At 42.9% G+C, this 14,170-nt stretch overlaps 1 protein-coding gene across 2 annotated transcripts in view; it reads left to right on the plus strand.

The window, feature by feature from the left end:
* The window catches only part of RASA3 (RAS p21 protein activator 3), a 213,195-nt gene that overhangs the window by 116,300 nt on the left and 82,725 nt on the right, over window positions 1-14,170 (plus strand). For both annotated transcript variants that reach the window (XM_083168496.1, XM_083168497.1), the window contains exon 4: window positions 5,849-5,943. In XM_083168496.1, coding sequence (XP_083024622.1) covers window positions 5,849-5,943 — 95 coding nt within the window. The remainder of the gene's footprint in view (window positions 1-5,848; window positions 5,944-14,170) is intronic.

The raw sequence follows: 14,170 nt of genomic DNA on the forward strand, positions 1-14,170 counted from the left end.
CACTTTAATATATTTAGATTCCCCCCCCCCTCTTAACATTATGCAAGGGGGGCACTGCTGATTTAATTTGCCGGGGGGTGCCACATACAGTATACACTGCAGGGACCCCCTGCCCGCTGGTGGGTGGCATGCAGAGGGGTCTGGCTGCCCAGGGTTGGGAACTTGTAGTTCCCATCTGCCGCAGGGACCCGCCGCTGATCTCACATATACTGCAGGGAACCCCTACCTGCCAGCGCTACCGACCTGACCCAGCTGCATGCCACCCACCAGTGGGCAGGGGGTCCCTGCAGCCCTCCGTCCGTCCGCTGTCCACATTTAACACTTTGGTGAGGCTAATATACCGATTTGTGTGTACAATTTGTCATTTGAATAAGTGTTTTCATTTTATTTGTTTATAACTTTTTGGTTAAGACTTATTACAGTAAAAAAAAAGTAGTTCTAACTTGCAGTCTGGCAATGATTATATAAAAGGCTAATGTTGGAAGCGCAAAACTGCATGCCCCTAGGACAAATGCCATTTTGTTACTTCAAAAGTGAATAAATGGTGTCTCCTCATCGTTTTCACTACGATGGCATAAATAACGGTTATTTGTCTACATAGGAAAAAGCATTACAGTGTGTGTGTGTGTGTGTGTGTGTGTGTGTGTGTATAAACACTAACCAAGCTTCCTGATCTTAATGCCAGAATTCACTTATCTAAACACATTTCCCCAATTTCAACTTACTTTAAAACAGCAATGTGTCTACCCCTTTCACACCAGAAAATGCAGGGACCCACCTGGGAATATGACCCAGGGATCATGCCGGCGCATTCCCTTGTTGGCCCCTTTCACACCAGAAAATTCCCTGCATTTTCTGGTGTGGGAAGGAGGCTGGCAGGATGTGCGATGGCGGGGGAGGCGGTGGATAGTACTCACCCGGTGTTGCCGGTACTCAGTGCGGGCGATCAGGCCGGGGATCCACACAGGCGGCAGATGACCGTTCAGGCGGCAGGCTCAGATGATGCAGCTCTCACCGAGGACCGGCAAACCGGGTTGCCTGACCGCCCACACTGAGGACTGGCAGGTACATTTTCTCCCTGTAATGGGAAATATTGTCTCCAAAAGTATTCTTTTTGTTTTATGAATGATCAGCGATCATTGATGGATCGAGATTGCTGGGTGAAGATTTAATTGCAGACTTCTAGAAAACAATTTCCATGCAAATAGTTCTTTATTGTATTGAATTTTTTTTCTTAAATGGCCAATAATATATTGTTGAAAATGAGTTCCTTTTTAACAAAAAAATGTCACAATGAATTTGAGGTATTGCGAGGTAATAAATAGTAAATAAGATATATGTAAGCTTTGAACAACATCATTTTGCCTGTTAACACTGAATTGCTCGTATTGTAGATGAAGAAGACAAAAGTAGTTCAATAAACAAGGTATAAATGGGTGGTTTCAGTGAATGGGACAGATGCTCTAAGCTTCAGAAGCGATCAAACGGAATGTGATAAACAGCCAGCCAATCAGCTCCTACCTGCCATGTCACAGGCTGTGTTTGAAAAATGTGAGGTAAGAACTGATTGGTTGGTTTGTTATCACTCTCCATTTTATCACTTTTGAAGCTTAGAGCATCTGGCCCAATGACTGCTCAAGAAGTCAAACTCAATTTCCTGCAGTTTTGAGATCGGAGTGTACTTGAGATTGAACTGGTCCCAGTGGGTTTCTTTTTATGTACTCTTACCTACTTTTCTATCTATCATGTATTATGACGTGTGTATGTATATGTGTGTGTGTGCAATATATATAATTTTTTGTTAGTTTAATTTGGCATATATTTATGACTTTGTTTTATATCTACCAAGAATGTTGTGGGCAAGACTATAGTAACTCACTGTACGGACGGCATAATGGTTAGCATTTCTGCCTCACCGTGGTGAGGTCATGGGCTCAATTCCCACCACAGCTTTGACTATGTAGAGTTATATATTCTCCCCTTGCTTCTGTGTTTCATCTGTGTACTCCGGTTTCCTCCCACTGTCCATAAATATACCAGTAGGTTAATTGGCTCCCTACAAAAATTAACCCTAGTGTACATGTGATTCGGCAGACTGGATAGGCCAAGTCGTTCATATCTTCTGTCATTGTACAAGTTTCTATGTACCTTTCATATCTCAGTCTTAATGCATTGTTATAACAGACAAGCTTATTCGTGTTGCTGCATGTTACAAAGGCGGATCATCATGGTAGATTTGCTCTGCAGACTAGAGAATCATAACTAGGTAAAATATTAATTGAATTAAATATTTATTGTCCTGGTTTGTTTGCATGGAGAGACCCTGAGAAGAAAAATCATGCTTGGAGACTGCTGTAAAGGGGTGTACACACAGGGAGATTTTGGCTAATGGACAATTTTGACTAAGCAATTTTGAGAATGATTTTGTCTAGAAGCATTGGAGACTTTTAATAAGCGATTTTGTCTAAAGGTCCATACACACCGGGCGATTTTTCCCAGCATGTGTGGACAGTGATGTTCGCTATCATCACTGGGGGGAAAGCCACTCAGTGCATACACACTAAGCCGCTTTCCCCCTGCCTGGTGCCGACAGAGGGTGGCGAACGGCTTTGCATAGCGTAGTGCTATGCAAAGCCATCCTCAAAGCTGCTCATCTGCTGGTATAACCACCAGATGAGCGGCTTTCCCGGCAATGATGCGGGAGTGCGCAGTAGCGCTCATCTCCAGGGCATACACACTGGGCGGCTTTGAGCGGAAAGCCGCTCAAACATGCTGTTTTGAGCGACTTTCCGCTCAGTCGCCCAGTGTGTATGGGACTTTAGTAATATGGGGGTAGATTTATTAAGCTCAGTGAAATGATAAAGTGTCTGGTTTTTCTCACCAGCCAAAAACCAATCAGCTCCTACCTGTCATTTTTCAAACCAAGCTGGTAACTTCACAGTTAGGAGCTGATTGGCCGGTGATAAAAACCAAACACTTTATCACTTCACCGAGCTTAATAAATCTACCTCATGATCTGATCAAAATTGTCTTGTCTAGTCAAAATCTCCTGCCAAAATCTCACTGAGTGTACCCCCCTGGTACAGTCTGGTTTGAGCTTATCTGTGCATCCATAGAACTAGCTCTCCCGTCTTCTTTTCTTGTTTTGAGCTTATCTGTGCAAGATAAGGTTCAGTGGTTTCTGGGTTGCAAAGCTTGGTGAGTATACAAACCTTTACCCATTATGGTTATTGCAACATTGGCTACAGTGAGTTCTCCAATGTTTTATTACACCAGTGGTTCAGTAATACAGGTCTACATACATAATGGTTTAGTCCAGGGGTGGGGAACCTTTTTTGTGCCAAGGGCCGTTTGTAGGGGGAAAAAATCCTTTGGGGGCCATATGTAAAAATTTCTCTTGCAAATTGTCCTGCTGCAGCCGTCCCACTCTCCAGCAGCTGCCACTGAATAGGACTGACAGTCTCCAGCTGCTGTTGATTAAGAGGAATCTTGCGAGAACTACCGACCATTTGCGAGAAATTCCCGGTACTTGACTCCTGTCAAAGCCGCCGGGCGGGAGGGGGGGCCATTCAGACTGGCTACGGGGGCCGCATACGGCCCCTGGGCCTGAGGTTCGCCAACCCCGGTTTAGTCCATACTATGAACTAAATGGAATAGCCTGCAAACTGCAGGCATTGGCAGGTTCTGTGCGAGTCTGCCCGATGTTTTAGAGTATAGTTTATTATAAACACAAAACCAGCCTGTATGTGCCTTTTTGATTTGTTGCTATTTTAAAACATTGTGCAGACTCACACACATCCCACCGATGCAGCTCATAGGCTCTTACATTTACCTCTGTCTGTGTCTTCTGTGTGTAGAAAAAATAATTATTTTAACCTAGAGAAAATTCTTATAATGTACCCACATCTACCACTTAACTCTATACTGGATTGTTCCTAATCAATATATTCTTATGGGAGAATATATATATACAATATTTAAATCCAGAGTTGGGCATAGATTAAAAGACAGACAATGGCCCAAATTTCACAGCCGTGCGAGTCCACCACGGGCCGCCCCCAGTATTTATAACTGCGTAGTGCACTAAGCATTATCTAAGCCAAGGCTCAAGGAGCCCATACACTCTCCGATAGCGGCGGTGCGATGTGTGCTTTGAAGTGCGCGCTCCCGCGGCACTTCATCGCACAGTACAAAAAGTATGTGCTGCACATACTTTTTGTACTTGCTTTTTATCACATCGCATTGCTAGTTAAGGTGAAAACGCACGCCCGCATCGGGACGTGTATAGGCACCTTTACATTATAAGGAAACCTGCTCTTTAATGTAAATTGTAAAACTACCATTAGCCTGTTTTCGCCACTGATGAAGAGAGGAGTGTGTCCTGAAGGTTTGTAGCATTTATGGAATAAGGGCTCAGACACTCTACGTATGTGTGCCTTTTACCTGCAGAGTAGTACGTTGCAACTATCTAGCCTACCACATCTAGATATTTTAAGATAATTTTTTTTCATTGAGAACAATTTTGAGCATTGAACACAAATGTGCAATAATCACTATGCACGGATACTAATTTGGATATATGCCTGTTTGCTGAGTTGTATACATCTGTGTGACTGGTCCTCCACTATGCATGAGGTTTATTTTATAGCAACCTCGTTATGGGCTAGATGCAAAAAAATTAAAAAAGTGATAAAGTGGAGAGTGATCAACAACCAGCCAATCGGATCCGAACTGTAATATTTCAATTCCAGTCTGTAGCTTGAGGGTTAGGAGCGGATTGGCTGGTTGTTTATCACTCTCCATTTTATCACTTTTTGAAGCTTGGAGCATCTAGCCCTATAATGCCCCTTTCGGACCGCACATATTACCTGGTATTTTGCTGGTTTTTTTTACCATTTCAAAACGGTAATATGTGCTGTCTAAAATGTCTACAGTGAATTTACCGGTTCCCAAAAACCGGTATTTGCAAATGGTAAACAAGCATTGTCCTACCCGTTTCAGAACAGTTTTTTTTTTTAGCAGTCTGAAAGGTTCTGAAATGATATTTAGGACCCAGCAAATAGTGAGCGCAAGCTGGTCCAGCCCTGTGCATATCTAAGGAGTGGGACCCAGCGCAGTGAATATTTAATGAGCGGGTCCCCTCCCCCTGCATATGGAATATGCGGGACTGTTCCGTGCAGTGACTATTTAATGAGCGGGTCCCTGCCCCCCAGCATATAGAATGAGCGGGATTCGCTCTGCATGCAGCGGGTCCGGCTCATTCCATATGCAGGGGACGGGGACCCGCTCATTAAATATTCAATGCATGGGTTCCGCTCATTATATATGTACAGAGCGGGACCTCAGTGGCAGTTCTCAACGTGCGATGTGAATGATGCTTTCACACTGGAAAACCTGCTTAGACCCAGTATAATACTGGGTAATATGTGCAGTCTGAAAGGGGCATAACCTGCTTTGACTCGTTTTAAGAAACGTTTTAAACACCGGGTCTAAGCAGGTTTTGCGGTGTGAAAGCAGCATAAGTTAGCAGTGTTACCCAGCTCTGTCCATGGTCCCAGAGATCAGTCTGAAAACACTTTTGTCTGCATTTGCTCCCAATTTCATATATATGCCCTTGTTAAGCTTTGCCTTAATATCCAGTTATGCTTATATGGTTACATGGTTGACTCATTATGGAGGATGAGGCTAGCAGTGTACTATGTCAGTTTTTACTAATTTTTTTTAGGTTTAGAAAGTTGTAATGTTTTTTTTTTTTTAGGTGGGTAAAATGTTCAAAACCAAAATACAAGGTTTGGGACATTGCGTCATGTTGGAACACATTTATATTCTCATCTCTTTTCTCTTCCAGGCAAGGTTGCAATACTGAAAGAAGATCTACAGAAGTACAACAACAGAGAAACCTGGTTTCAAGTGCAACATGTGGATGCAGACTCTGAAGTACAGGTGAGCTTAGAGCCATGATGTATCCTCATACATCTAGCCTTAATATGCAATCTCAGCGCTTTCCAAACTGTGTGCTTAGGATACTTGCAGGGGTCGTCCAGGACCAATTCAAATTATTCATGGCCAATATAATGGACAAAACCAATGTAGGTGGCTGACCATCATCAAATATATGGACAATCAACAGGGAATCCTATCCATCACTGCATAACTGCACCCGAAGTATGACTTATAAACACAATCTACATAATTTTATATATATTTTTTCTATATTTCTTTTGACCTAGAGGTGCCATGACAAAATTGTGATACTCTGAGGCACCCTGGCTCAAAAAAGTATGGGAAACACTGCGCTATGTGTCACGGGCTGCCTGATGTAAGTGAGCCACCAGGTAATTGTTTAACACGGTTGATGTCAAACCACTTTTGTGCTGAAAGTACATTTTAAGCCACAAAATGATGCAAAAAGGATGCACCAGGAGGCTCTGCTGATTAATTTCATATATACTACTTGTATATTGTTTGTGACAGAGAATGTATAAGGAACACAATGGAACTTCTGTCAAGAAAATTGCTGGGGCTGTTGCATTGTAGCACTTTGTATACCGATTCAGAGACTCTGTCGCACACAGATTTACAAGTGTCATGTATCAAATTTATCAGCAGTCTCCCCGTGTGTCCGTCACATTGCTTTGTAAGTAAAAGATGTTGTGCAAATAGATGCCCAATGTTAGCAGAGTCTCATAGGACATGGTTTCTTGACTGATTTTTACTGTGCACCCCCTTAAGCACCTGCGTAATATGACCATGTACTGTCCAGTTTCCTTAAATTACATGATCACAGATTAGGTTATGCCAAAATGTAATTGCAGGCTTGTAGAAAGGCATGTTCTGCATCCAGACAGAAATGCTAACAGAACCACCATACAATTATGGCTTTCTGCACCATAGAGTGCATGTCTGGTATGAGAGAGCTTTGATGTATCCAGATGTCCTGGCCATTTATAGTGATTGCCAATAACATGCTCGCTCCCCACCTTTAAGGTTGGTTGTGCATGTGCTATTTACACTGCCAGTGTTCTGCATGCATTTAGGTTTTTTGTTTTTTTAACTCCCTGTAATATGTATACTTAAATGGGCAACGCTTGCTGTAATCCAGATGTTGCTAGCATCAGCGTTTGAGTGAGCATCATGGGTAATGTATTCGTGCAACAGCTGTAATGTTGGATATAACTCCTCATTAGATACACATTTGAAAATGTGAGCTGCACGCTGACCCGATGACAAGACGTATGAGTGTGCACATAAACGTTGCTTTAGGTTCATTTGTAAATTGTCTATCTTGCTGCTGTGTGCATTCAGTGTGATTACTATCGCAGACTACTGCTAATGGGCTGGTTTCTATAGAATTTGACATAATTATCTGGTTATAGTTCTGGGAAAGTGTATTACAGCAGACAGACCTTTTGTTCCACAACTGTAAATCCACGGTTTCATTTATTTAAGGAGTAATTTCCGTTTTAATGGTGTAAGTTACTATGATGGATAACAGCCAGTATCCGTTTATGCATTGGCATAAAAAATTCAGTAGCACTGAATGACATACCTAATAAAAAAACATCCATTTGGGGTAAATTGAGAGTATTTCTGTAATATGTAGATCCAAATTATTGGTTGACACTGCCATTAAATAAAAGTATTAATATAGGCGATTACGGAACCTCTTGTGTATGTGTTTTGAGGTACAGTAAGTTACAACCTTATTGCAGATATAAAAAAAAACTAAAATACAAGTAGCCTTGTACAATATATATGCAAACAAATATGTGTTGGCGTTGTAATATAATTTGTATCAAATTATGTGAAGTAAGAGTGAAAAGACCAATAAGGGTAACAATTGACATTAACCTGTCAATTCCTCCCACACAAATATGTCCGAATTATATGATACATTTTTTTAGGATATTTAAAAATATAGTAAGTGTTTTCTTTTATTGGAGATTGGTGTATTAATAACCATCAAAAGACATTTTATTATTCGGTACTCTTTACCTAGCACGGCGCCCACGATTTTGATCGTGGGCATCGCAGGTAAAAAAATCGCGGGCATTGAATGCACTAAAAATCGGGTGCGACTCGATGCCCGCGATTTCCCATAGGGAACAATGTTAAATGTCTCAATTGACCAGATTTTTCTGTTCAATGCCTCAATTGACCCGATTTTTCCATAGGAAACCATGTTAAATGGCCCACAGAGGCCAAATAGCCACCCTGAAGTGTGAAATGGCCCCCACAATTGTTAACGCCACCCCACGATCAACGTGAACCCGAAGCGTGGCGAGCGCAGCGGTACGCGTCCTACGACCTTTTCATACCCCCACTATCCACGTCGGCGTGGAGTTGAGAATAGAATAGTGTGGCGAGCGCAGCGAGGGGATGCGGATACCTTCACAGGTAAACGCGTCCCTTCGTGGGCTTCACAGGTATCCGCGTCCCCTCGCGGGGCTCGCCACGCTTCGGGCTCGGTGGCTCGCTGCGCTCGCCACACTATTCTATTCTCAACTCCCACGCCGACGTGGATAGTGGGGGTATGAAAAGGTCGTAGGACGCGTACCGCCGCCCCTCGCGGGCTCGCTGCGCTCGCCACGCTTCGGGTTCACGTTGATCGTGGGGTGGCGTTAACAATTGTGGGGGCCATTTCCTACTTCAGGGTGCCTATTTGGCCTCTGTGGGCCATTTAACTTCGTTTCCTATGGAAAAATCGGTTAAATTGAGGCATTGAACAGGAAAATCGGGTCAATTGAGACATTTAACATTGTTCCCTATGGGAAATCGCGTCGGTCGCGTCGCACCCGATTTTTTAGTGCATTCAATGCCCGCGATGGGCACCGTGAGAAGTAAAGAGTACCTATTATTCTTTTTTTATTTTAAAATTCACCTCTTTCTATTTTGGTAATGTTGCCTATAGCAACCAATCAGATTTTCTATCAGATTTTCTATCAGCAACCTATCAGTTCTCTGTTGCATCCTGGAAAATGGTAGACACAATCTGGTTGCTATGGGCAATATTGCGTGTGTGAAAATGTACCCCCAAGTGCCCTAGTAAAGTGTAATTTATATCATTCTGGGCATTCTGTATCAAGAGGAACCGAGCTGCACAAAGTTTTTGGCAACAATTTATATATTTAGCATGCACAATGGCGGCCTGACTGCAAACCGACCGCCAGCACCATTTACTCAATGGACTGCCATCAAGATCTGGGCACAGTAAAGCTGCCAACTATCATCTTAGAGGAGGCCTAGTCCTAAGCACCATATACAAATGTGTTTTGGCATAATGAATATCCATTTTTATACGTATTATCATATTTGATGGACAATAAATTATTTAAACTAAATAAACCATATTTTATTATATTATAGTTAGTGCTGGTACATCCATATTTAGAGTAGTGACATTCATCTTACCAGCTGCTGTTGGTAGTGCACATTACATTGTTTTTTACAAGGGAATCCTTCACTGCCAAGATACCTGTTCAAGGTATTACATCAGGTTAGGTATAAAGAAAACAGGGAGCACCAAACACTGACATACTGTAGATACAGAAAGATGGGCAAAATGTGTATGTGATGCCGTCTCTGGGATGTTTGTTGATGTTTCTATAGTGAGACAGATTATGCTGCTTTCAGACCGCATAACTGACTTTGACCCTGTATTTGAAAACGTTTCCAAAAACGGGTCTGCCAGGTAAAACCCCTTTCACACCGCATCTCTTAAACTGTATATTACCGTTTAAGTGCCTTTTTTTTACACTGGCAGACCCGTTTTTGGAAACTTTCCAAATACAGGGTCAAAGCCAGTGCAGTCCTCAGCGCCCCCTCCCCCCCATGGGTTAATAACCCCCCCCCCCCCCCCAGGGCTAAAGCACACACACCCAATGTGTATAAGAACCCCACCCCCCCCTTGCAGCCGGTACCTCCTGCGTTGAGGATCCCGGCAGTATGGTCTTTTGGAAAATGGCTGCCCCATAGGAAAACCTATTTTAAAAAAACTGTCTTTCGTATGGTGGCAGCCATTTTCCGAAAGACACTTTTCTTATAAGTGCATCCGTCCATACTGCCGGGGGGGGGGGGGGTTGTGTTTTCTTAAACAAATCGGGGGGATGTTAACCGGGGCGGGGGGCTCCAGGGGGTGAAGCGCAGTGAACATTAAATGAGCACTCATTAAATATTCACTGCGCTGGGTCCGCTCATTGGCTGGGTCACAAATACCGTTTCAGACCCGATTTTGATGCCAAAATACCGGGTCTGAAACGGGTAGTACCCTCCATTTTAACAGTTTTAAAAACTGCTTTTTTTAAACGGTAAAGTGGGTCTGCACCTTTCAGACTGCACAGATTACCATTTTGAAACGGTTAAAAATCTGCAAAATACCGGTTTTTAAGTGCGGTCTGAAAGGGGCATTAGAGGCAGTTCGAAATTGTGCTTTCATTTTCTGAAATGGTGTCTACTATTGTCTTCTGTTTGCCCCATTTTCTTTATAGGCAGTCTCATAGACAGTCTCGTGTACACATGCTCTTTCATACATTTTCAGAAAAGTCACAAGAAAAGCATTATGGAAACGAGTACGGCAACAGAATTATTCATATCTATGTAAGCGCAAAAGATGTGTGCAAAATGTGGGTCAGACCAAAATGCAGTGAAATATTAATAATAAAAAAATCTGAGCACCCTCCCCCAGGAATACATCCTCCTTATAATCATACCTTTTATTTCAAACAATATAATGATACAATCTAAGGGAAAATTAGTGGACTGAATTCACTTGAAATTTTCTATTATCATACTTCTGTGAAAACACACATATATATATATATATATATATATATATATATATATTTTTTTTTTTTCATTTAAACTTGCTTTTAATTTGCAACAACTGGGTTCCCATTGGTACAGATGTCCAAATTATAAAAAGAACATAGTATAATAGGAGGGGTATACCTACCATCTCCTGCCTGCATTTGCAATTGCCTAAAACTGCAATTGTATCACAGTTCTAGAGGAACATCGCATCCATCCTCTGCAACTGCAGCCTGAATAAGTCTGACCTTCTAGTGTTCCGATTGCAGAACCTGCCCTGCACACTGGCAGAATGGGTCCTGTGTGTATGCAATTTCATGAACATCGGGAAACTGTGCAGGGGCTCGCTAATGCAATCCATGCTGAATTAGCCCCATTTACTCCAGCAGCGTATCATACAAAGAATCACAATTGTTTAACACTCAGAATTGCATCAGCATAAAACTCATTAATAAGTGTACAAATTACTGTATCTGGGAACATTTCTGGCACAGCAAAAGTTTTTAATGTGAAATCCACAAAATGTAACTTTAAGTTCATTAAATTCCCTCAAGGCATATAAAATGGGGGAATTCGATGGTGAAACTTATTTGTCAAAATGAAAGGTCTGTGTCCCATACAAACTATGAAATTCATTTTGAAAGACGAAAAAAGTACCTCTCAATGTGCACGGTTTATTTTTGACATAGGAATATGTGTGACTGAGTGGGATGTCCGCTTTATAAAGGGTTAAAGAGGAGGCAGAGGTTGCATTTTGTTTTGCTTGTGGGAACTCCATTCCTTTCTGAGTTCTCTTTTCTTTAATGTTGCAGCCAATATTGATAAGAGCTGAGTAATGGGGACCGCATGGTGTCTGCTCTCTTTATCAGACTCTGTTACAGCATGGCCTTTACGTGGAAGTTTGCCCAGTTTCAATTCATACAGACGCCTTTTTTCTTTCTGAAGATCCTTTTTATTGCCAGGAAGCACTTATGCAATTGCAAATACATAGACGGTAGGAGTCGGAGAGGCAAATCATTAACATGAACAATACACAATACATAGAACCTTCAAGAACCACTCATGGCACCTTGCTGTGTACATTAGCAAAATCTCTCTCGCTCTCTCTCTCTCTCTCTCTCTCTCTCTCTCTCTCTCTCTCAAAATTGAGAGAACATAAAACAGATATTTCCTCTACCTCCTGCCTGGCAGCCAATCACTGGGTTCCTCCCTACTGGGCAGTACTTGTGGAAAGGAAAAAAAGACCTCCTTGTATATATACGCCCCCTTCTCCTTAGTTCAGTGTCTTCAGCGATGGTGGTGACATTGAGAGTCCTTAGAAGCTGGTGTCGGCAACTGGAAGGGGATATGCTGGATGGCATACGGAGATCAGACCTAATAAAGTCCATCCAGGATATACAGCTAGCGGTGGAGTTTCTGTGCGAAGCTTCGGTAGATGCAGTAAAGCTGACAGCCAGATCTACAGCCACGGCAGCAGTTGTGAGGAGAGCCCTATGGCTTAAACCTTGGGCAGCGGACGTCCAATCTAAAAATAAACTGATGTCCCTGCCTTTCCAAGGGAGCTATTTATTTGGCAAACAACTAGATGATATTATATCAAAAATATCAGGAGGAAAATCAGTCTGGCTGCCGCAAGAAAAGGCTCCAAAGAAGGCGGTGTCAGCTAGACCGTTTACATACCAAGCGCAAGACTTCAAGGAAGCCAGAGCGTACAGACCAGGAAGGGGATACAGAAGAACTACCTGGCAATCCAGAGGGAATTTTCGTGCCCAAAGGGGCAGGGAAGGAAGATTTCCCTCAAAAAGAGAGCAGCAATGACAATGAGCCAGTCTGTGTGGGAGCCAGGTTGTTGCTGTATTACCATGCCTGGGAAGAGACTACCACAGACAAATGCATACTAGAAGTAATACAAACAGGATACAAGATCTAGTTTTTAAAGAAGCCAGGGACATTTTTCATAGAGTCCCCCGTCCCCAGCAATCGGGAAGAAAGGATAGCCTTAATGTCAAGCTTAGAGGAGATGAGGAAGCAAAGAGTAGTGGTGAAGGTACAGGAAGATCAAAGAGGGACAGGGTGGTATTCGAGATTCTTCATAGTCAGGAAAGCATCCGGAGGGTTTCGAACCATCCTAGACCTCAGAAGACTAAACAGATTTATAGAGACAAAACCGTTCAAGATGGAGTCGGTGAAGACCATCTTACCAGACATCAGAAGGGGAGCGTTTATGACGTCTGTGGATCTAAAGGACGCATACCTATATGTACCGATCTTCTTGGGACACCAAAAATTCCTAAGATTCTCAATAGGCGAAACAGACTACCAGTTCGTAGCCCTCCCGTTCGGCCTGTCAACATCTCCCAGGACATTTTCAAAGGTACTCATAGTAATAATTGCGAAGCTAAGACCGGACCTACTGTCACAGGGGGTGATAAGCCAACGACAACCACCATCATGGCACTTGACGGCGTGGCTGCTGAGTCCGAGGCACTAAGGAGCAAAGGGTTCTCTAGAGCGGTCATAACAACTTTGCTTAAAGCAAGAAAGCAGTCCACATCTAGTACCTATTATAAGGTTTGGAAAAAATTCAGGATCTGGTGCGGAGAGAATACTAGCCCGCCACAAAGTATTCCCTCAATATTTGCATTCTTACAGTCGGGGCTGGAGAAAGGTCTGGCTACTAATTCACTGAAGGTACAGATCGCAGCATTAGGGGCTCTGCTGGACATGGAGGTAGCCAACAATAAATATGTAAAAAGATTTGTCCAAGCGGCAGGCAAGATCAGGCCAAGGATTCGGCAACCCATAGCCCCATGGGACCTTAACTTGGTTCTGGGTGCATTGATGGAACCCCCATTCGAGCCTCTACAGGATATTCCGGCAAAACTACTCTCGTGAAAAGTTGCTTTTCTCGTTGCAATCACCTCCGCAAGGAGAGTATCGGAGATACAGGCATTATGGGTGGTGAATTTTTATGAATTTTTTTGAGGATAAGGTGGTGCTGCGCACTTATCCTTAGTTTCTTCCCAAGATGGTGTCGGACTTCCACATCAATAGAGAAATGATATTACCTTCTTTATGCACAAAACCAAGTAATGCGAAAGAAGAAAAATTGAATAAACTGGACTTGGTCAGAGCACTAAAAATATATGTGCAAAGATCGGAAACCTGGCGGAAGACAAAGAACCTGTTCATTCTTACTGAAGGAAGTAGGATAGGGCAGAGAGCCTCCAAGGACACGATTGCGAGGTGGATCAAAAGCTGCATCCAAAAGGCCTATGAAGTAAAAGGTCAACCGCTTCCGCCAGGATTAAAAGCCCACTCAACTAGGGCCATAGCAACATCGTGGGCAGAGAAAGGATCTGCC

The sequence above is a fragment of the Crinia signifera genome, chromosome 2, assembly GCF_055691185.1.
Source record: "Crinia signifera chromosome 2, ASM5569118v1, whole genome shotgun sequence".
NCBI lineage: Eukaryota > Metazoa > Chordata > Amphibia > Anura > Myobatrachidae > Crinia > Crinia signifera.